The 21,815-nt window shown below is 59.6% G+C and overlaps 6 protein-coding genes across 6 annotated transcripts; 2 read left to right on the top strand and 4 right to left on the bottom strand.

Annotated features, from left to right (window-relative positions):
• Nucleotides 1–561: 561 nt before the first annotated feature.
• VTJ83DRAFT_7430 (uncharacterized protein) lies at nt 562–2,170 on the bottom strand (the record flags this gene model as incomplete). Its single annotated transcript, XM_071014252.1, has 3 exons — nt 562–989; nt 1,095–1,631; nt 1,732–2,170. 3 exons carry the CDS (start codon nt 2,168–2,170, stop codon nt 562–564), a joined length of 1,404 nt encoding a protein of 467 aa, XP_070863647.1.
• A 2,313-nt stretch (nt 2,171–4,483) lies between these two features.
• On the bottom strand, nt 4,484–5,968 carry VTJ83DRAFT_7429 (uncharacterized protein; the record flags this gene model as incomplete). Its single annotated transcript, XM_071014250.1, has 1 exon — nt 4,484–5,968. The coding sequence occupies one exon, from the start codon at nt 5,966–5,968 to the stop codon at nt 4,484–4,486; it is 1,485 nt and encodes a 494-aa protein (XP_070863646.1).
• Nucleotides 5,969–9,600: 3,632 nt separating this feature from the next.
• Nucleotides 9,601–11,682, bottom strand: VTJ83DRAFT_7428 (uncharacterized protein; the record flags this gene model as incomplete). Its single annotated transcript, XM_071014249.1, has 4 exons — nt 9,601–9,661; nt 9,739–10,252; nt 10,319–11,366; nt 11,428–11,682. The coding sequence occupies 4 exons, from the start codon at nt 11,680–11,682 to the stop codon at nt 9,601–9,603; spliced, it is 1,878 nt and encodes a 625-aa protein (XP_070863645.1).
• Nucleotides 11,683–12,780: 1,098 nt separating this feature from the next.
• Nucleotides 12,781–13,642, top strand: VTJ83DRAFT_7427 (uncharacterized protein; the record flags this gene model as incomplete). Its single annotated transcript, XM_071014248.1, has 5 exons — nt 12,781–12,787; nt 12,886–13,064; nt 13,126–13,168; nt 13,237–13,430; nt 13,502–13,642. 5 exons carry the CDS (start codon nt 12,781–12,783, stop codon nt 13,640–13,642), a joined length of 564 nt encoding a protein of 187 aa, XP_070863644.1.
• Nucleotides 13,643–14,588: 946 nt separating this feature from the next.
• VTJ83DRAFT_7426 (uncharacterized protein) lies at nt 14,589–15,790 on the top strand (the record flags this gene model as incomplete). Its single annotated transcript, XM_071014247.1, has 2 exons — nt 14,589–14,946; nt 15,021–15,790. The coding sequence occupies 2 exons, from the start codon at nt 14,589–14,591 to the stop codon at nt 15,788–15,790; spliced, it is 1,128 nt and encodes a 375-aa protein (XP_070863643.1).
• A 577-nt stretch (nt 15,791–16,367) lies between these two features.
• Nucleotides 16,368–20,564, bottom strand: VTJ83DRAFT_7425 (uncharacterized protein; the record flags this gene model as incomplete). Its single annotated transcript, XM_071014246.1, has 1 exon — nt 16,368–20,564. The coding sequence occupies one exon, from the start codon at nt 20,562–20,564 to the stop codon at nt 16,368–16,370; it is 4,197 nt and encodes a 1,398-aa protein (XP_070863642.1).
• Between the last annotated feature and the right edge of the window lie 1,251 nt (nt 20,565–21,815).

Below are 21,815 nucleotides of genomic sequence, written 5' to 3'. Positions count from 1 at the left end.
CAGGAGACGGCGAAGAGACATCGAAACCATTCATCATGAGTGTGTTTGTATGTGAGAGATACTTCCTGAGTTGGAATTATGCCTGAAACGATCGCCCATCCTGGGTTTTTCCAAAAGAAAAAAAATCAAGCTCTATGTGTGCTCGCTCTTATGTACAAGAAAAACCTCCCGATATACTCCAATATTTGAGAAAGTTGTGCCTCCCAGCATCAAGGCCTTCCAGGGGTGCTGGGGGTATATGGTAACGATGTCGACCCGGTTGCGGCATCCAGGAGGGGCCGGTGGGTTGTCCAACGCAAAACCGAAGGCATGACTCCCCGATGATACCGTGAGGGAATGTATGTCCAGACTAATAATAAAAAAAAAAAGAGGCACTTCCTCCTCGCCTCGTCCCAATGGGCTCGCCAGGAGTGCCTAGACGGGCCGCCGAGGGCTTGTCTTGTAAGTGGTCGGTCTTTTCTCCTGACCAACTTACTCACCTGCCGTCAGGTGCGCGTGACCTTGATCGGCGCTTTTCTTCCTTTTTGCGTTTCAATTTCATTTTTTTTTGTTTCTCGCCGCTCAGAGCTTCTGGGCCTTGAGGCTCTGCTTCAACCTCCGCTCGACAGCGGCCATGTACTCGCTGGTCGTGACGTAGTCCTCGCGGCCGGTCTTGCCGCAGGCCAGGGCCAGATCCTTGGTCATGATGCCGTCGATGTCGACCGTGTCGATGCAGGCCTGCTCGAGGCTCTCGGCGAAGGCGACGAGCTCGGGGGTCTCGTCGAGCTTGCCGCGCTGGATGAGACCGCGCGTCCAGGCGAAGATGGAGGCGATGGGGTTGGTCGACGTCTCGCGGCCCTTCTGGTACTCGCGGTAGTGGCGCGTCACGGTGCCGTGCGCGGCCTCCGACTCGAACGTCTTGCCGTCGGGGGTGATGAGGACCGAGGTCATCAGGCCGAGGGAGCCGAAGCCCTGGGCAACGATGTCGGACTGGACATCACCGTCGTAGTCTTGAAACGCGTCATGTTAGCATCCGTAACTTCAAGAGCGGCTCGGGACTGCCGGGGAGGAAATGAAAAAGAAAAATGAAAAGAAAAAAAAAAAAAGAAACTCACTCTTGAGGGCCATGACGTAGCCGCCGCTGCTCTTGATCATCTGGGCGACCATGTCGTCGATGAGACGGTGCTCGTACCAGATGCCCTTGGCCTCGAAGTCGGCCTTGTACTGAGTGTCATAGAGCTCCTGGAAGATATCCTTGAAGCGGCCGTCGTACTTCTTCAGGATGGTGTTCTTGGTGCTCATGTACAGAGGCAGGCCCTTGTCCAGGGCCAGCTTGAAGCTGGCGTGGGCGAAGCCCGTGATGCTCTCATCCGTGTTGTACTGGGCCTGGGCGACGCCGCCACCGTTCTTGAACTGGTACACCTCGATCTCCTGGGGCTCGCCACCCTCAGGGGTGTAGACCAGGCTAACCTTGCCAGGGCCCGGGATGACCGTGTCCTTGGCCCGGTACTGGTCACCGAAGGCGTGGCGGCCAATGATGATGGGCTTCTTCCACCCGGGGACCAGCCGCGGGATGCGGGGGATGACAATGGGCTCGCGGAAGACCGTGCCGCCGAGGGCGTTGCGGATCGTGCCGTTGGGCGAGAGCCACACTGTTGCAGGGGAGAAAGAAAACATTTGTCAGTCTTGACGCATTCTCCAAGCAAAGACGCTCTCAACATCAGGAACGGGGCCGGACCGAATCCCACGTACTCTTCTTCAGGTTGAACTCCTTCACGCGAGCCTCATCGGGGGTGATGGTGGCGCACTTGACGCCAACCGAGTACTTCTTGATGGCCTCGGCGGCATCCAGGGTGACCTGGTCGTCGGTCTGGTCGCGGTACTCGAGGCCGAGATCATAGTACTTGAGGTCGATGTCCAGGTAAGGATAGATGAACTTGTCCTTGATATCCTTCCAGATGACACGGGTCATCTCATCGCCGTCGAGCTCGACGACGGGGTTCTTGACCTTGATCTTGACGGGGGCGTCGGTGGCCATGGTGCGACGGTTGATTCGAGAGTAAGCGAAGACGGGAGCAGCGCGAGGGACGAAGGCGGGAGAGACACGGGAGCTAGACGCCGGGGCAAAGGCGGTGCGAGTGAAGGAAGGGCGGAGGAGAGAAGCGCGAAGGCTGGCGACGGAGGCCGACATGGTGGAAGAAGGTAAGAGGGGGGAGGAAAAAAGGGGAGGAAAGAAGGGGGAAAGATATATAAAAGAGGGGCCCGAGAGGCAAGTTTCCGAAGGGGTTTGGGACTCTTTTGCACTCCCCGGAGCGGGCCGCTCGTATCAGAGGAGTTCGGTCGGGCCTTCGGAGCTGCAATTGGCAAGCGGTCGCAGGACCTGGCGGGTGAAAGCCGAGGTGAAGGCGCCGCAAGATTATCGAGAAGCAGGGCCTTGATTGGGTGCGCCGAGTGGGCCACGGTAGTGCGTCCGGCAGAGAGGAACTTCGAGATTTTTGGAGACTCGGAGTTTACGCTTCGCTGAGGAGATTTGGAGACTAGGAAGACCCGGTGCCAGCCGTCTTCTGCCGGACCTGCGATGCCTGACGCCAAAGGGTCGGCCTTGCTTGGCGGTTGTCTGGAAAGGTTGAGGAAGTCAGCAAAAGTGGAGTGAGGGGTTCGAGGGGAAGGCCTGAACTATATGCCCCCCTCCCGGCCGATGCTGTGATTCATCCGATGAAGCTGCAAAGGACGTACGTACCGAACGTTGCGGCTTGAGCCTGAACTTGGACTCCTGGAATATGTACCGGGCGGCCGTGAGCGAGGTGGCTGGTGGTTTCCTGGGCTCTGAAAGAAAACACAAAAGTTAAAAGGCTGAGGGCGTCTCCGATAATCGCCGCCGGAGGCTCCCCCAAAGCAGCAAATCGAGATCCCAAAACGTCAAAGCCGTTCCGGCAGCGGAGAGAAGCGCTAGCCCGCGGGGATCCCTGGCTCCCACACGACCCGACCGGAGTCCGGGTTCCCGCCAGGGCCACGCTCCGATTGGCTATCTGAGCCCCGTTGCGGGGTCCTGTGAAAACCACGCATTGTTACAGTAAGGCGGATGATGTCAAAAAACCACCGAGATGCGGAGAGCGTGGTAGGGGTTTTTTTTTCCATGTCCCATTGCGATGGGTTGATGGGTTGATGGGTTGATGGGTTGTGGTTGTGGCCCTGCAGAATGCGCCCAGATCATCCCAAGGCGCGGCGAACGAGCGCCAGTGTTCTGCGCAATCGTTGAGCCGGTCCGTCAGGTACTTGTAGGCATATAATTATGGCTTTTTACCAACCGCCAAAGGGTGCCAATTTGCCGGCCCGGAACCGTTCTGCCGAGCGTACGATGCGTAACGTTACGGTACCTCTCACCGAGCAACTTGCATCTTCCGCTCCCCCGCAGGCCAACCTTGGAACTCCTCGCCACAGCCTGCTGCTTGTACTGTGTAGGCACCTAAGTATCGTACGTCGTCACGGCCTCCGGACAGACACGTGCAAGAAAGGGCAAACTGGGTTTGCTGTCGCACGCTACGCCGTGCCGCATGGGCTGATATCGCATTCTGCTGCGGTGTACGAAACCATGTTCAACCACCGTCTGCTGGAGAAGACGCCGGTGATGTGTGCAGCATCTATTATACATCAAGATCCGGAGCTGTCTAGTACCCGTGCCCAGCACATCCGGATGCCTCTCTATAGCCCCTCGTCCCCTATGAACCGTTTCCCTCTTGGATTCCCAGGGAACTGCCTCCTCATCGCCAACGCCGCAAGGATCAACGTACAACGTTATACTACACAGCCTCAGCAGGCTCAGTGCAGCATAAGGCCAGGATTGAAGGCGGGGGGTCCACAAGGCAACCGGTGGTCTGCCCTCGCTCAGCCCACCCGCACCTATCCATCCTCTCCTCGTACCACCCTCCTCCAGAAACGTTGTGTGAAGAAACCACCGCCAGGCTCATTTCATAGCCTAGCGGGTTTCCAAAAGCGACCCGAGGGTAAGAAGATACCAGAAAGGAACGAGAAGAAAAAAAGACGAAAAGAAAAAAAAAGAGACATACAGAAACAACCGAGAACAGACTGCGCTGCGCCACGGAGATCATCATCCACTCCTTAACTCCATAAACCCCGTTGGCAATCCTGTAGTAGAGATAAACAAAACAAAACAAAACAACCCCCCCAAAACAAACAAACAAACACACGAAGGGAAAGGGGGCAGGGAAAGGCAAACGATATAAAAAAGGGAACGCCAGAGCATACTAGTAAAATCATCTGGGTAAGGAGAGACAGAAGGGGCAGCGCAGCCGCAATATACATCATCACTGGGCCCAGGTCCCAGAGCGAAAACCGAAACATGAACACAAAAAGCTTGAGAAGACATCAGCATATTTACGCAGGGGAGAAGAAGGAACTCGCCATATGCGTCCCACAGGAGACCGAAAGGGCACTGAAACTGCTTCACACACACACACACCAAAAAAAAAGAATAGGGGCCTGATCACGTCGACACGGCGACCGATTTTGTCACAGCGTTGCTATCGACGGGGAAGGCACAGCGAGCGGTCAAGGCCGGGGGCTTATCCTGCAGCTTGATGCGGTACTCCTGGCGCTGCTTCTCGCACGTCCGGCCGCAGCCGTGGCAGGTGAAGCCGTGCTTCTTGAGGACGACCCGGCTCAGGCACTTGGAGCAGCGCCACCACCCGCGGGCCACGGCGTACGGGGCGCGCGACTGCCACCACAGCTTGCACTCGCTGCGGGCGCCGCGCCGCGGTATGTCCTCCTTGTGGAAGAGGCGGAGGTGGTCGCGGAAGTGGTCCTGCCGGTAGAAGGGGTCCGCGTGCCGCGCGCACATCTTGTAGTCGCAGACGTACCGGCGCGTCTTGTTGTTGGCCAGGCCCGCGCCGCCGGAACCGTCGGGGCTCAGGGAGGCAGAGTGGACGGTGTGCTCGTGGCGGAGCAGGTCCGCCAGGCGGCTGGCCCCGCGGTCGCACCCGGGGATGCGGCATCTGTACCTCGCCTTCTCCTTGTTCTCGTTGAAGGTGGCTGACGGGCTGGGTGAGATGTGGTCAGGCCGAGCAGTCCCCCGGGGGATGTTGGTATTTTCGATGGCTTGCATCGGCGGTCGGGACGCAGCTGCCGGACGGGCGGCTGTCGGGGTGGATTTCTCGTCCGCGCACGATCTTGCCGGGCTCTCGAGATATGCGCGGCCTGCAGTCTCGACGCCCGGGATCTGGTAACCGCGGAAAGCATCCTCCTCAACCTTTATAAAAGCCAGCTCTGCGCCCGCCCCCGGAAGCATGATCCCCAGAGAGGTCAGATCCGCTCCATAGCCCGTAGGGCTTGGCGAAGCGTCCTCGGCGCTGGATATCGACGCATCCAACGGTTGCGGCAAAAAAGAGCCGGGGTAGGCTGCCTCATACTCGACCATCGCGTGCTGGGATCCGGTAGCGAGGAGGCAGAGATCCATGTCGCTACGCGCCGCTTCCTCGGCGCCCGAGGTCGACGTATCCAACAGCCCCCCCCGTGATGATGGGACAGCGACCGTGTGACATGGCAGGTCGACGGGCGCATACTGAGTTCCGGTGGTGGAAAGTAAGAGCTTCAGATCGGACGGCTCTGGCTTGGGCAGAAAGCCCTCCGGGTAGGATTGGTCGATCATCAGGGGAGACCCAAAGGGCCAGAATTGGCTGTCGAAAGCGAATAGATCGGTTCCCTGGCTGCTGGTCGGGGAAGCCGTGGGCGGAGATTCCCCTCCGCTGGGGTAGATGAGCGTTGGAAGGGCGTAGGTTGCATAGAATGGGTACTCCGTTCCGCTGTCGAAAGAGTTCCCCGAAGCCGAGGTGCTTATCGTCAGGCTTTCTGTGAGGTTTGTGTCTTGAGACTGGGTCCGGGCCATACCGGCTGGACGTTCCATCATCCAAACGCCATCAGGGACCTGGGCTCCGTCAGAGGACCTCAAGTAGACGAGCTCGGTCTGGCCCATTGTCGTTTGGACGCAATGTCGCGGTTGCGGTGGCAGCCCTTGGGTCTTCAACAGGAAAGCTAGGCAAGAAGGTTGTCAAGATAGGGTACGGTTCACGTTTCCAAGACTCGAGAGCTATGTGTCTGTTGCAAGCGTGCTTTGATTGTGATGCAAGTTACGAGGTGAACAATTGGGCAAAGAAGTAGCAGGGAGGTGGAATGAAACAAGAGGCGATGCCGTCGGTCGAGACCAATGGGCGACGCAGATACGCCCAACTTATACGTCGAAGCCGTTCGGAGACTCCCGCTTCGCGCCGAGTGAGGCGGAAAGGCACATTCACGCTCGAAACAAGGCGGGCAAAAGACGGATATGATGCAAGTAGCCCAAGAAGAGGGAAGAGGAGCGAGCTGCCGCGTGGGGCAGGGTTAGAAGGGCAATATGAAGTAACATCAGAGCGCGGCTCTGCGGACACAAAGAAGGGGGGGGGGGGGGTTGTCTTTGCTTCCCCGAGCTGCAAAGAAAGCCTGGCAGTTCTCGACCTTGGAGGCTGCCGTTCTGCCACCATTTAGTGGCTATGGCTCGGCAGGGATACCACTCTCATAGGTTGCTGGATGTCTTCCTTCTCGGCGATGCGGTGGTTATTGGACCGCGTGAGCGAACCCCAAGGGTGAGGTGACCCAGCTGTCCAGGTCGCTTGACCAGTGAGGTCCTAGAACAGCAAGACGCCACCGAAGGAGGTTGGATGATTAGGTCCGTTCATCCCGTAAGCCAGTCTTTTAGATTCCGAGACCTACTTCCCGGCTTCTTCTCGTTTCTCCCTGGTCCATGTGCATGTGAAGCTCATAATCGCCGGGACGCCAGTGCCGCCACACGGAGGCAGGACAGCGACCTCTCTGGCAGAATGCATGTTACGGTGCCTTGCTCGATAGTTAACGAGCTAGGAGGTCGGCAAGCCATTTGGGAAAAGGCTGGGGGGCCTGCTCCGGGAGCTTCTGAGCCTTGCCGCCGGTATGGAAGACTCTAGCCAAGGGGGCTCCGGGAATGGTAAAGCACCACCATGTGAAGATGCCATCCTCACCGAACAACACGCGGCCGGTTACAAGCGTTCGCGAAAAAGGCCCGTGGGGAACTGATCGGCTGGCATCAGGTGCCGCACGGCTTCCTCCAGGGTCCCGCACCGAGGCCCGGTGGCAGGCACCGCCATCCCACGGAGCACCACAGACAGGCCTCCAGCGATAATGCTGTCGTGCACCGGTAACACGGGCCTTAGGTGGCACCACAACAGCGGCCTTCGAGGCTCGAGATCAAGCCGGCAGTCCGTGGTTCTGGTGTGACCAGCGTTGCATCCCCAGAGGCGCGGAGACGGAACCCCAGCCGAGACGCCAATCCCAAACCTTCTGGGGGACTTACGGTAGGTTACCAACGATCACATTGAAACAACATCAGATTCCACCGGTCATGGTTTGGGTCAGGTTGGGTGCCTTGCGGCTGAAGGATAAGTTCGCGCACCCGCGGGCTAGGCTTCGAGCAGGCTGTGCCGCTGCTGATTGGCTGCTCGTTCCTCAAACTGCCTGCTCTGCCTGGCTTGCTTTGCCTGACGTGCCTGACCCTTCGGTGAACGATGGGCGTCCGAAGCGACAAGAGCCTGTCGATTGGTCAATGCCACCGGCATGTGGATCCCGAGCTGCAGGCCCAACCTGGAATGTGCTGGGCGGGAAAAGGAAGACGTCTACTGCGTACTATCACTCACGCAACTACCACTCACCGAGCGAAACAACCCCCCCCCCCCTTCCGTTGCACTGCCTCGGACTTTGAGGGGTTTATTTGTCAACCCTCTGAAGGAAGATATCCCCCTTATGTAACGGGGCCTTGAGGCTCATCTTGCCAGCCACCCGTCCGGTCATGCCCTGGTATCCTGCTTGCGCTGCGGAACTTCATCTAGGCGAGGGGGGAACACGAAGACGCCTCAGGAACATCTGAGTGCGACGTCGCCAAGGCACCCTCGGCAACGGGCCGTCTATGCTTCTTTCAGTTGTCCAACAGATCTAGTTGGCTGGTTCGCGAGCCATGCCACCATCAAACGCTCCCGTCTCAAGCTGAGCGCCGGTATCTCTATGCGGCAGGACTCTCAAGCCGGGCACCGGTATCTAACCCCCGACAGATCCAGGACCGGCCGACCCATCTCGATGTTGAGGTATGCATATTGGTGTAAACATCCATCCATACAAGACAGTCCCCATCACATGATCCGGCGTACGCAGTAGTCGAGTCTATCCCCCGCCCCCCCCCCCCCCCCCCACCCTGCGTCGCCTGCTTGGGGCTTGGGGCTTGGGGCGTCCCTGGCTGCCTCCTGTGACTCCGAGGCCGGAAAGCCGGAGGGGGCGCAGCGAATAACAAACATCAACGCTCTCACAATTGGTCAGCTGCAACAAGTCGGGCACCACAGTCCACAGTGCCGCCCTCGAAACCGCAGAGGGCTGTCCGGATTCGGGCCCATTCCCCCGGTTCGGGCCCCCCCACAGAACCTGTTCGGCATAGGCGTTGTGTAAAAGTCTATTACCGGCACCTTGGGCTGTGCCGCTAGTGCGTAGAGACGTCGTCGATTGCTCGCCTCGGCAATCTCGATCCGCAGAGGTAGATGGCAAAAAAAAGGTGGTTACATCCCCCGGGGCAACAAGTGGCTATGTGTAGAGACACGCAGCCGTCATTGGCTGGTTTCCTGCTTTCGGGCTTGTGCGTGACGCCATCCTGGGTTCAGCCCTCGCGGCATCCGCTCGACCTCATATGGGTCCCAACGCTGCTGTTGCTCATGGGATGTCGCGGACAGGTGTCACAGCAGATCAAGACCGCGCACGCCCAGGGTGGACCGCAGCTGCGAACGAAGCCAGGGAAGCGAGGCTGACAGCAAGACATACAGACATACATACATCCATGGCCGCAGGGGTTATTGGTGGAAGGAGGAAGAAGGGGGGGGGGAGGGGGGAGGAGGGGGCGGCCGGGGGACAGTGTTAAGCACCATCCGGTTCTCCCATCCACGAATACCTCACACCGAAACCCCTCGTCACCTCGGTTGGGTGTCTTCTCACTTTCCGGCTCGGTGACTGCAAATGACTCGGTGCGAAAAGCCGTGGGGTTGCAACGAGACAGATATCCATGGCTCGCCATCAACATGGCGCGCAAGAATCTTTCATGATTCCTCACACCAAAGCTGCTCCTCTCGGTCGATCTTTCAGCGTCGCTTCACCTCACTTCTCGGCTAGGCCTAGACTCAACAAGTACAACCTCACGGAGAAGGGCAAAAGACCCCCCACCCATCCATCGCCTCCGGAGAGAGGAGATCCCATGAAACCTAGGCATCACAAACAGACAAGGTTGGTTACAACGACGTGATATCGCAATATGGTTGCTTGCCATTCAGCGATCGGGTGGGGGATAATTCCCCAGTCCCTTCTCTTGGGCTTCTCGCCGCAAAGGCACCACGAAACCATCCCTCCTCCATGCTTACGACTATGCACACGTCCGCACGCATTTGTAGCTTGCCAAGGCTCGCCGTGAGTCTTCGCAGCGCAACGCACCTCCTTTCCATCCAGCAAACGACGCAAAACCAGTGGCCGCTTCCACCTCTCCGTTCATCATCGCAAGGGAGAACCGGCTCAGACCTCATCCTCAAGGTACTTGTACGCAAACTTGAAATCGGCCTTGCGCCTATTCATCCTGTTGTTGTCATGATGGATTAGTCATCGCGTGCTGACTAAGCAGCCTCAGTCGCCCCTCAAAAGGATGGAACGTACCATGTGCTCTCGTAGTCAAAAAACCGGTAGGTGCCCTGCTCAAACTCCTCCGTGATCGACTTTGGCTCCTCGTGTCGTTGAAACCACGTCTGGTACTGCTTGTGGAAGCGCCAGCTCTGGTCCTTGAGCGCGCGCGCCGCCAGGTACTGCTGGTAGGTGCCCTGCTTGTAGTAGAAGACGTAGAAGAGCGTGTCCGGGTCGATGCGCGCGTACAGGCGCGGGTCGTCGAAGATGGCAAGCGGCTCCTGTGGGAAGCGCGTGTGAGAGTGGAAGCGGATGTCCGGTTGGTAGTTCCGTGGTGGCTCAGCATCGAGGATGCCCGGCTTGCTGGCCTCGGCCGTTGCCTGCATGCGTTGTGTTGCCGGCGCGTTGATGGGAGCAGGCCGCTGCTTGATGGCCTCGAAGGACTCCACAAGATCGCGCAGCGATGCGGGGAGGTGGTAAATGGATTCTTCCTCTTCTTCCGCCTCGGCGATCGGCTTGATGCCGTTGCTGGCACCATTGGCTTGCGCAGCTGGGCAGGGCCCTAAGTCAGCTTGGTGTTGTTTACCAGCCAGCGCCGGACGCCGAGCGCACGTACCTTTGGAGGATTCGGCCGCATCGTTGGATGCCGTCGCCGCCGCCGCCGCCGCCGCTGCTGCTGCTGCTGCCGCCTGCTGATGCCCCTTTCCTTTCCCTGTAGACTTGCCCTGCTGGGCTTGAGCGGATGGCGTGCTTGTGGGCGCAGCGCTTGCGCTCGACGCCTTCTCTTGAGATGCCGGCTGCGCCGATGCGACGCTGGGCGAGTTGGCAGCGCTTGTCCTCGCGGGCGCACCTGGCGGAGGTGGTAACGGGGCGATACCGACATTGTTCGCCCCTGCCGCGGCTGCGCTAGCATACTTCAACCCTTCTCCGGCCAATCGGGCTGGTGGAGCTGCTGGCTTCATGGCCACGTTGGCCAGAGCGCCATTGCTCAGGGTGGGCAGCGGAGTGCTGTGTACGGTCGCCAGCGTTGGAAGCGGAGACTTGACCTGAGCTGCCGGCCGCCGCGCCGCCGACCCGGCCGCCGAGTCGGCCGCGCTTCGCTGTTTCCCGGAGGGCGCGCTTGGTTTGGATTCGGGCTCGGCCGATGGGTCGTCCTGTATCGACTGGGTGTCCTGCGAAGAGACGCGGTCGTTGTCCAGGTTCATGCCATACTGGTCCTCCTCGTCATCCAGGTTCAAGTCGTCGTACATGGTCTCGTCCTCCATGAAGTCTTCGTTCATGCCGTCCGAGACGTAGTACTTGATGTTCTCGCCCAGCTCGTTGACCTGCTCGGCCTCGACGCCTCCGTTCTCGAGGGAGCGCCGGATGAGCTCCAATTTCCCCTGGTGCCACTTGTGGCGCTCAATGATGCGCTCGATCTCAGATATCCTCTCGGCCTTGGCGGCATGGCCCTTCCCCTTCTTCATGGTGGCCTGTATCGATTCGCTCTCGGCCTCGAGGGTTTCGATCTGCTGTTCCAGCTCGTCGACCATGCTGCTCAAGAAGTCGCTGGCGTCAATCTTGGCCTGCTCCTTGGGGTCAAGCTTAGCAGCCGCAGATAACCCTTCTTTCGAGTACGCCTTGGTCTTCATGGCCTTTTCGACAGCCTTGAACTTTTCCATTTGCTAGACAGACCGTCAGCTGGCCCTCCGGGGTGGCAGAGTCCATGTTGACTGGAGAACCGACCGTCTCAATCAGACGCCGTTGCTCCAAGAGCGGAGCCTTGTCCTTGATGTCGTTGCTGGCAGCCCATGTCTTGATCTGGTCGCGAAGCCTCTGGAGCTTCTTGATCTCGCGCTTGAGCTGGTCTTCCAACTTCTCCTTCTGCGCCTGGTTTGTCGACTGCTCGATCTTCTCGTAGATGGCCTCGAATTCGGCAACGCCCTCGGCCACCTTCTTGAAGCACTTGTCGACTTCCTGTTGGAGTTTTCGCGCCGCCATCGTGTCGGTGGTGAGCCCCTCTCGGGATCGGGATGCGCGCGGTCAAAGTCGTCGGATGCCCAGGTCGATGGCTGGCGTCGTCGGCTGGGTGGTCGTCGTCCGGCACAGGCTGCCGGCTCGCAAACTGCTTTTGGTGGCGGACGTCAACGGATGTCGGTGGAAACGGAGCAATCGCAAGACGCAAGACACGTCATCCGGTTGGTGCGATGGCGGCCGGCTACCTACGTAGTTCGATGGAGAAGCAGCAATCCGTTCGCTCGACGGTCGGCAGGACTAGGTTGCGCCTCGGAAGTGCGGCAGGTCGGTTGAGATGCCAGTTGCTGAAACAAAGCGGGCTGCGGGTCAGAATCCCCAGGATCATGAATCGGAAAGCCCCAGCCTGGCCCGGGTTGTGAATGGTTGGCGCGTGATTGAAGCACAGTAAAGCGGTTGTAGATGACACTGTCTCATGGTTGCGACCTCCACGCACCCTTGGGGTTGGTGAACTGTGTATTCATCCGGCTCCCGAGCCGTTCAACGCCATGTGTTTTCCAATCTCTGTTGCGCAGAAGCTCCCATTCCATTGATGTTCCCATTTCGGTGCTGTATACGAGGGCATTGGCGGGGCGGCGAACGACGGCCTGGCCGGCCCCCAGCCATACCCTGCTCCAGGGCAAAACGCCAGCCCAGGGACTCTGCGCACTGTGCTCCCACGTTCCTGGGAGCCCGGGGTAGGGTCCCAGAAGGGATCTGTAAGACGTGTTCCAATATGGCCGATATGCATCGCGATAGACGCCAGCAGGTTCCGCCTGGTATTCGGTAGAATCTGCGTGCTAGTGGTTGGCATCTTCCGGTCCTAGACGCTGCCTTCAACGCTGGATGGACACCAAAGAGGTGTGTCAGGTTGGCCCCCCCAAGCCGAGAGTGGCCCACTCCTGAAGACATTAGGTCTTCCTGCCCATCATCAAAACCACTGGGCAACCTCAGGACTGCTGGAACATTGTGTCGATAGCGTACAACCTGTTCATCCGTTTGCGTCTCTATCCTGATTCTCAACTTGCCCTCCGCTCCTCCACCTTCACCGTCCCGTGCCTTGAACAGAACCCAATCCGTCGCAAGATGAAAGGTGTGCCGCTTTTCACCCCCCCTCCCCCTCCACTATCTCCTGGCTCCCAGCCAAACTACCTATATCCACAGCCGGAGCGGCTGGCTGACCAACGATAGCGATACTCCAGCGGGTCCTCTCGGCCTCGGTCACGGTCGATGAACAAGTGGTTTCGAAAATTGGCAAAGGAGTTCTGGTGTTTGCGGCGGTGGCCCCTGGCGACACCGAAAAGGAAGCAGACTCCCTTGCTGCCAAGGTGTTGAAACTGAAGCTCTGGGACGATGAATCCGGGGGCCGGGTATGACTGATTTCAGATGCCACCACAGCTACAAAAAACGTACACTGACGGAATGACGCAGTGGAAGAAGAGCGTCAAGGACATTGACGGGGAGGTCCTCTGCGGTAAGGACGGACGAGCTTCCTCGCCCCTTGTCATGGCCGTAGATGTACATGGCTTACCTCCTTTGTAGTGTCCCAATTCACCCTGCTCGCCTCGACGAAGAAAGGGAGCAAACCCGACTTTCACGGGGCAATGGGAGGAGACGAGGCCAGGAAGCTCTACGAATACTTTTTTACACGAGTCCAGGCGGGGTATTCTCCAGACAAGGTGAAGAACGGCGTCTTCCAGGCCATGATGCAGGTTGCATTGGTCAACGACGGGCCGGTTAGGATACCCCCCTACCTTGGGAGCTACAATCCCTCCCAAAGCATCCACGACGCTGACTTTCTGCGCAGGTGACATTGGAGCTGTTGGCACAGCCGCCGAATGCCAACAACAACAACAGCAACAATAAAAATACCAAAAATAGCAGCAACAGCAGCGGTAGCAGCGGTAGCAGCCAGGACGGGCCCAATGCAAAGGCCAGCACGAGCTGATGAGCGGATCAGGCACCCCGCCAACGTGGGCGACTTGGCCTGAAAACAAACATACCATCGGATAGATACGGTGCACAGACTAGGAATCTACCGTACATATAGTCGCACACCGGGGTACCTAGTATGGGGAAATAGATTCATGGGAACGTCACGGCATCTATAATAGTACAAAAGCCGGGGTAATCCAGCAATATGCGCTTTTGGTGCCTCTTGTCAGAGGCGAGCCTGGAGGCTACATAGTATGTACCTACGGTACCTGAGGTAAGGTAGATCCGCACGTTCCTGGCGCGCCGCGGGGCTCAGCTTCGGCCAGCCCCCCTCTCCCCCTTCACCGGGTTTCTAAGAATGGTTAGCCTCTACTGCCTGCGGCTGTCAGCTCTGGCGGTGCCCCACCGGGGGCCGTCCCGGACCCCGGGCCCCGCCTGCATGCCGTCAGCCCCACCATCGAAGCTTCACGAACCGTCCTCCTTGTTGAGACAGCAGGCCGTTCTAGGAGACGCCCTTGCGAAACCAAAGCTTTAAACTCGTGGGTTGCCCCGTGGATCGAGCCCTTTGTTTTCCTTGTAGGCGGATCGTAGCCATCTTCTCAACAAGGAACCACCCCGACCACCACCCACGAATTACCCGTTCCTCATCAACCGCAACTCGGTACCCGGTGAGCCCTCCAAGTTCCGGCAAACCAACCTGCGAGCCCAGCCGGTAAGTGGACTGACCATGTGCGATTGTTTGCTCTGCCTCAATGCAGCTTTCCGAGACTGGATTGCCTGTTCCGGGATGCCTTTCTACGTCTGCCTTCTTCCCATTTCCACGACTTTTGTGTTTCGTTTTCATACTTCACCTCGGCCGCTGACCAACAGCTCTCGGAGCAAACTTCAGAACCTCTTGCTCTTCACCCACGCGCTTCCGTCGTACCCTCGACCCTTTCCCAAGCCCCTCCCGGTTCACTATGGCGACCGACGAGACCAAGCCGGCCCGCAGCCGCGTCTTCTTCGACATCACCGTCGGCGGCCAGCCCGCCGGCCGGATCGTCTTCGAGCTCTACAATGACATTGTCCCCAAGACGGCCGAGAACTTCCGCGCCCTCTGCACGGGAGAGAAGGGCATCGGCAAGGCCGGGAAGCCCCTCCACTACAAGGGCTCCATCTTCCACCGTGTCATCAAGCAGTTCATGATCCAGGGTGGTGATTTCACGGCTGCCAACGGCACGGGTGGCGAGTCCATCTACGGCGCCAAGTTTGAGGATGAGAACTTCCAGCTGAAGCACGACCGCCCGTTCCTGCTCTCCATGGCGAACGCCGGCCCTGGTAAGTCCTGTTTTGGCCGTGGTTTTGGCTGGGCGATGGCGGCCTTGCTGACAAGACCTCGCGTGGTTCGACAGCCACCAACGGCTCCCAGTTCTTCATCACCACCGTCGCCACCCCCCACCTCGACGGCAAGCACGTCGTCTTCGGCGAGGTCCTCAGCGGCAAGTCCGTCGTGCGCAAGATTGAAAACCTCCGCACCCAGGCCGACAAGCCCCTCAAGGACGCCGTGATTGCCGACTGCGGCGAGCTCTCCCCCGAGGAGGCCGTGGCCGCCGACGCCAAGAAGGCCGACGCCTACGGCGACGAGTACGAAGACTACCCCGAAGACCAGGTGACGGGCGAAGACCAGGAGCTCCCCGCCCAAGAAATCCTCAAGATCGCGAGCGCCTGCAAGGAGTTCGGCAACAAGGCCTTCAAGGCCGGCGACCTCAATACCGCCCTGGAAAAGTATCAGAAGGGCCTGCGCTACCTCAACGAGGACCCGGACCTGGACCAGGAGCCGCCCGAGACCAAGCAGCAGATGGACGCGGTGCGCATCACCCTCAACAGCAACTCGGCGCTCATGAACCTCAAGCTGGGCGACTGGGCCGAGACGGTGCGCTCGGCGGATAACGCGCTGGCCGTGGACGGCATTTCGGACAAGGACAAGGCCAAGGTGCTGTACCGCCGGGGCTACGCCCAGGTGCGCCTGAAGGACGAGGATGCAGCGCTCGAGAGCTTGCAGCAGGCCAAGGCGCTCGCGCCCGAGGACCCGGCCGTCATTGCGGAGCTGAACGCCGTCAAGAAGGCGGCCGCGGCGCGGCTGGCGAAGGAGAAGGCGGCTTACAAGAAGTTCTTTAGCTGAGGGGTTGGCTTGCGTATGAAGACCTGATGAATTGATGATACCATGATCCGGCAAGTTACCGGGGCACGCTTAGTTGGTTCATAGATGGCGATCGCAATCGCAATGGCAGCGCCAAAACAAAACAAGGAATACCTGAGGGATGAGACATGAATTATCGAATCAAGGGGGCATGCGTCAAGTCGCATTCACCTCTTTTTTTTTCAAGATGGCAGTCGTGAGAAACTTCAAGCCCCCCTTACTGTGTAGTTTGATGTGAACCCATGAATACCACAGCCGCCCACCAGCCATGACAAGGAAAAAAGTAGTAGGTAATAGGTAAGATGATGCCACTTTAGATCCACCATGCCTCCAAGCCCAATCCCGTGGCGCCCCATCCATGATGTATGTACACGTGTGTATGCGTGTGTACGTGTGTATGTATGCATGTGTGTGTGTGTGTGTGTGTGTGTGTGTGTGTGTGTGTGTCTGTGTATGTGTCTGTGTGTGTGTGCGATAGAATGGGTTCCATCGCTCATGCCCCCCTCGACCCATCACCTTACACACACATTCCACCCCCTTGCCCCTACCGCTGTGCTCCTCATTGCGGCCTTCCTATTGTCTCGATCACCCTCGGGCTCGACAGCGACACTGAGGCCTCCCGTTCCCGTTCTCGTTCTCGATCCCTATAACCCCTCTCCATCCGGGCATTCTCGAGCTGGTCCCCATCCCGCTCACGCTCAAACTCACCCTCCCTGCCGCCGCTGCCAGGCCACGACAATATCCCCGCGCCCGGGCTCGTCGCGGCAGGCGAATCCGGCGACGTCGTCCTCGTCCTGCGGATGATCCCGCTGATCAGCCTGCGCGGGTGGATGCCGTTGCGCAGGCTGCGTACCGTGCTTCCTGCCCCGCCGCCGCCACCGCTCCCGCCCCCTGGGTGGGCGGACGGGATCTCGCTGTTCCGCGCCATCTGGCGCAACGAGCTGGAGCTGACCTCGCGGCTAAAGCTTCCCTGGCGGGAGTCGCGCGAGACGCTGATCGCCCCCCACTGCGGGGAGGTCATGCCCGTGTCGATGTCGCTTCCCGACGAGCCAGGAGGTTGGAGGGCCTCGCTGCTCTCGGACATAGACATGCCGCCCCAGGCTGTGGGGCTGGCACTACCGCCGTACCCGTTGTAGCCAGATAGGGTGAGCATGTCGTCGATGTTGACGCGCTCCATGACATCGACCAGTTGCTGTTCGTCAACCAACGAGGTTGGACTGGTCGGGTCTGTCGCGGCCGCTGCTGCCGCGCTGCGCGCCGCTTCGATGCGCGCGAGGCAAGCCATGGAGCGCTGATGGAGCCCCATGCAGATGGTGTGGAAGCGGAGGAGGTCGCCTTCGTAGGTCGGCTGCTGGAAGGGTGGGGGCGGCGGCGATGGCGACGGCTGCGGCGGCTGCTGCTGCTGCTGCTGCAGTTGTTGTTGTTGTTGTTGGTCGTTGCTGCTGACGTTGGTGCTGGTTGAGGAGGAGGAAGAGGAGGGGGAAGAGGGTGTGTGGGCATCGGCCCATAGCTTGACCAGCGCTGCGAAGTTACGGCCTTGGTCGACGAGGTAAGGGAGAGAAGGAAACCCTTCCCGCGCCATGGGAGATAGGCGACCGAGAATGGTGTTGGGCGTGGAGTAGGGCGCCGGAAGGGGAGTCTTGGTGCGGTCGGCCGGGATGGCGCAGACTTCATCCAGAAAGTTTTTTAAGGCTTGGCGCTGCGTGGAGAGGAACTTGTTCATCGGTTCCATCCACGGTTCTTTCTTGCCAATGGTGGTGAGGTTGGCGAGAGCCTGGAGTGACTTGGCGATGAGGGTCAGGGTGCGCTGAGCCCGGGGTCGCGGATGGTCTCGCAGGAGCCCAAACAGCTTCGGGCTCAGGATGGCCGGGCACAGAAAGCGGAGAAACAAGAAGCCCGAGACGGATGTGTAGGCCACGGTGCGCAAGAAATCCCCATATCGATCCTCCGCCACGGCGCGTATGTATTTTAGGATGTGCCTGAGCTCTGGAGGGAGGCGAGGGGCCGACAGCGTGATTCTTTCCCAGATGTCGGCCGTGAAATTGATCAGATGGCTCCAGTGTTTCTGGATATCTTCCCCGTGGTGTATCTTGCTGGGGTCCACTTCGCAGTCATGGTCACTGTCGTTAATCTCGGCGATCTTTTCGGCCAAGGTTTCTTGCAAATACTCGCGGCCCAGGCGGCGCATGTGGTACTCCAGGGCTTGCGTCAGCAGCGAGTTGCCTCTGAACAAGAGGTTGGCCTCGCCCTGGAGCGACTTTCCCAAATCACGCACAATCTGGTTGCGGTCGGTGTTGGACTCGATGGAGTCGTTGGACTTGAGCCGGCCGCTGAACCTCGGTTTTTTGCTCGACGGCTTGTCGTCTCCGATGCCGTCAATCTCCTCCTCGGCCAAGTTTATGAGCCATTCGCTGGCGCTCCCCGAAACCTGAAAGATGTTGACCAAGACTTCGGCGAGGCGGCGCAGGCTGCCAGGCAAGGCCTCGCTGATCTGCGCCGTGAGCCCGGTGGAGAAGCGGTGAAGGAGGTCTGACAACGGCTGGTAATGTCGCTGCAGCAGAACGACGAGCTCCTCGTGGTGGATCCTGAGAAGCATGGATCCAATGGACTGCTGTCTGTCGTCGTAGATCTGAATCCATTGTTCGTGGTCTTTTCCGCACTCCAGCTGATCCAGCAAGATGTCCACGGAGCCGCACACCACTTCTGCCATATGGCTGTTCCTTGCCAAGCCCAGCGTCGCCTGGATCTGGTGGGCAAATGACTCGGGAACGCCGTCGACCCTTTTAAGGAGAATGGACAGGTAAGGCAGCAACACCGGGAGGTCGGTGAACACGCTATCCTCGCGCCAGAATGGATTCTTGGTTTCCATCTTTGTCGTCGTCCTTGCACGCACCTCGCCATCGAGAATGACCTCGGCCAGGTAGTTCCCGATCATGGGGTCGGAATCCGAGCCCTTGCTCTGCCAGTCTTCGCCGGCCAGGGTCCTGCTGCGCAACCTAGCCTCGGTGACGCGTATGGCTATTGTCTTCTCCACCCTGAACGTCTCTCCCGGCAGCTCCTGCTGGAAGTTTGTAACTTCGCAGAGCCGGCCCCCTTTGGCGGGGTCGATGTTGAACATGTCCGGGATGGTGAAGGCACGGAGCAGGACGAACCAGACTTCGAATAGCACTCTGGACTCCAAGGCGACGTACACGGGCCTGAAGATGGAGAGCTGCGTCGACGTCGACGAATAGGTGGGGAAAATGGCGAGGCAATAGTCCTCGTCGAGAACCGATCGATCGAGCTGCTGGACGGCGGATCTCGCGAGCTGCGAGAGCGCGATGACGGAAAGGACCGTCGTGTCGTTCTCTGTCATGATCTTGAGCTCGCCATTGTCGTGGAGAATACAGGACACCTGCCTCCAGCAGGTCTGGGAAGAGCGTAAATCGCGGGTCGACGGCCGCTTGACAATGGCGCGAGGCGTGACGGCCGCGCCCTTGTCCCAGAGCATAACCTTGCCCACCTTGATAACGGCGGGCTCTCGAAGGCCGGTCGACGAAACGCGACGCTTCATCTCCGACCACGCCGGCGTTCCGGTGGTGGCGGCGTTGCCAGGACGCGCGGTGGAGGGGGACTTGGAGGTGCTGGGGGAGCGCAGCTGCTGCCAGCAGAGCAAAGCGGCCAGCCAGAGGTCGAGCTCTTCAGCCACTAGCGGGCGCAGGTAGAGTGCCACGCCAAGCTGGGCGCTGGTGATTTCGAGGCATGCAGGATCCCTGTCGGTGCATTCCAGCGGAACCACTCGACAGCCACGGAGCTCCGAGATGAGCGCTGTGTGGAACGGTCCGCTCTCCCCGGGGTCAAACATCAGGCTCCCCCGTTCCTCGTCGATGTAGCAAATCCCGCGCATCCACGCCCCGCTCCCGTCCTTCCGACACTCGATTGCGCCGCGCATCCTCCCGCAAAGGTTTTTCATGAGAAGAAGCACCTTATTCGCATCGGTCGTCGGGATCGGGAGGGGGAGGGAGTCGACTGACGGCGGGAGGGACGATAAGGGCGAGCTCGGCCTCGACGACGGCCGTTTGGTGAGGCGGCTCCGAGTGCTGGACGATCTCTTATCCTTGGACATCGACGCGGTCAGGAGCGGTTGCAGGTCGGCGTGCTTAAAGGAATCGACCTGGGAGGAGAAAGACGGCGCCTTCGCATCTTCGACGGCCGAGAGGGATGTGGCCGCCGAGAAGGAACCTATCCGGTTGCGCGCCTCTACGTTCGGGACGAGTTGCTGGCGGAACGCGCCGTCCATGGTGTGCGTTCTCGGCCGGAAGGAGACGGGCCGCTGGGGCGGGGTGGTAGAGGTACTCTCGAGGGACGTGGAGAAGGAGTCGTGGAACACAACCCCCTGGCGTCTTGCCGGCATGTTCGAACCACCCGGGGGGATGGACCTTGGCGATGCCTTGGGTGACTCGGAAGGGGCTTTTGAAGCTCCGTCCCGCGCAGTGTCCAGACCCCCCAACGCCGTCTCGGGCGGCTCGGGCGTCACGGCCCGGATGGTGGTCGTCTGACGGAATGCGCCCCGCAGGTTGCTGGTCGACGCCCTCTCCGAGCTCCTCGGAAGCAGCGGAGGCGACTTTTCGGACACCGGAGGCAGCATCGAGGCACGACCCGGGCGCTCAGGCAGCGGCGGCGTGACGGACGCCGTGGGGCTGGTCCCAAGAGTGTAGGGTCTCCCGTCCATGGTGGCCGGGAGAGGGCTTGTCAGCCTCCGCTCTCTGGTCGACATGGCTGAGGACTAGATAGATGCGACGGCAGGGTGGCGTAGGAGGCAGCCGTAGAGGCGATGCGGGCCAAGGGCACGAGAGACAGTATGCATGCGGGCCGCCAGGTCGGCAAGTTCTCAGTTCCCCTTGTCCCTTGCTCTCCCCGGCTTCGGAGACGGACCCAATCCTTCTCGACTATCCAATATCATGCGAGGGTACCGCACTATAACCATAGCAAAAGACAGGCCGGGCGACGGATCGGGAGCGAGCGAGGACGATGGGGGCTGCTTCGGCGTCCTCCGTGAGATCGCGAAAGGCTATGCGCAAGATGAGGGCGCGCGCCGCTCGGCAACGGGACGGTGGTGGGAAACAGAAGGGAGGCGGTCGAGTTGCGTGGCTTGTCGGGGTGGGAAGCGGTGGTTCGAGTTGCTAACGGAGATGGTGTGCTGGACCGCGGCGCAAGTCGATATCGAAGCTCTGCATCATCCGGCGACCGGCCGGGACCTGGGTTTGCTGTGGACAGCGGACGACTGAGCGAGCTCGTCGTGGTCGAAGACACGGTTCGTAGGCTGTTCCGTGCAAGACAGGCCGCTGGTAGCGTAGACTGGGAAAGGGGAGAGAGAGAGAGAGACGTGGCCGGCGAGGCGTCGTGATTCCGCCGGAGAACGAAGACGGGTACTGGCAAGGAAGAGCCTTGAGGGTTGACAATCTTGCCCGGCCTCCCTCTGGTCTAGCTGGCAGTTAGCTAAGTAGCCAAGTCGCGATGGTCGCCGGGTGGTAATAAGGTGTTCGGGGTAATTTAGCAGATGGAGCAACGCTGGCGGGTTAGCGAGATGGCCGTTGCTGCCGTGCTAAACCCTTCCCAGGCCGATACCAACCCGGAACGGGCCTGCCAATCACTGGTGTCAACGGTGGACCCTACCGGGGCAACGACGAGGGGTCAGGGGCCCACATCCCCCGTCGCTAGGCCTCCGCTTTTGGAGGGACATTGATGACACATCAATGACATGACATGGGTTGCCGGTTGGTTTGCGCTCTCTTCCTCTCTTGCTCTCTCTTGAACCTCACTTGATGATCCACCAACATGGCTGTACTATGTACAGTATGTAACCGTCCTCCTCCTCCTCCTCCTCCTCAATCCTGACGTAACCCCCCCGTTGCAATGTACCTTAGCTGGGGTAGACGCGGGCTAAAGCAAGTTCCGGAATTCTGCAAGAACAAGCTTTGCAGGAGAGACCCTCCGCCCTCGGAGGCTTCTAGGCCCGAGACTGTCT

This window comes from Remersonia thermophila, chromosome 7 (assembly GCF_042764415.1).
Source record: "Remersonia thermophila strain ATCC 22073 chromosome 7, whole genome shotgun sequence".
Classification (NCBI taxonomy): Eukaryota; Fungi; Ascomycota; class Sordariomycetes; order Sordariales; family Chaetomiaceae; genus Remersonia; species Remersonia thermophila.
The sequence above is the reverse complement of the archived record's forward strand: the minus strand, read 5'-3'. Positions and strand labels throughout refer to the sequence as shown.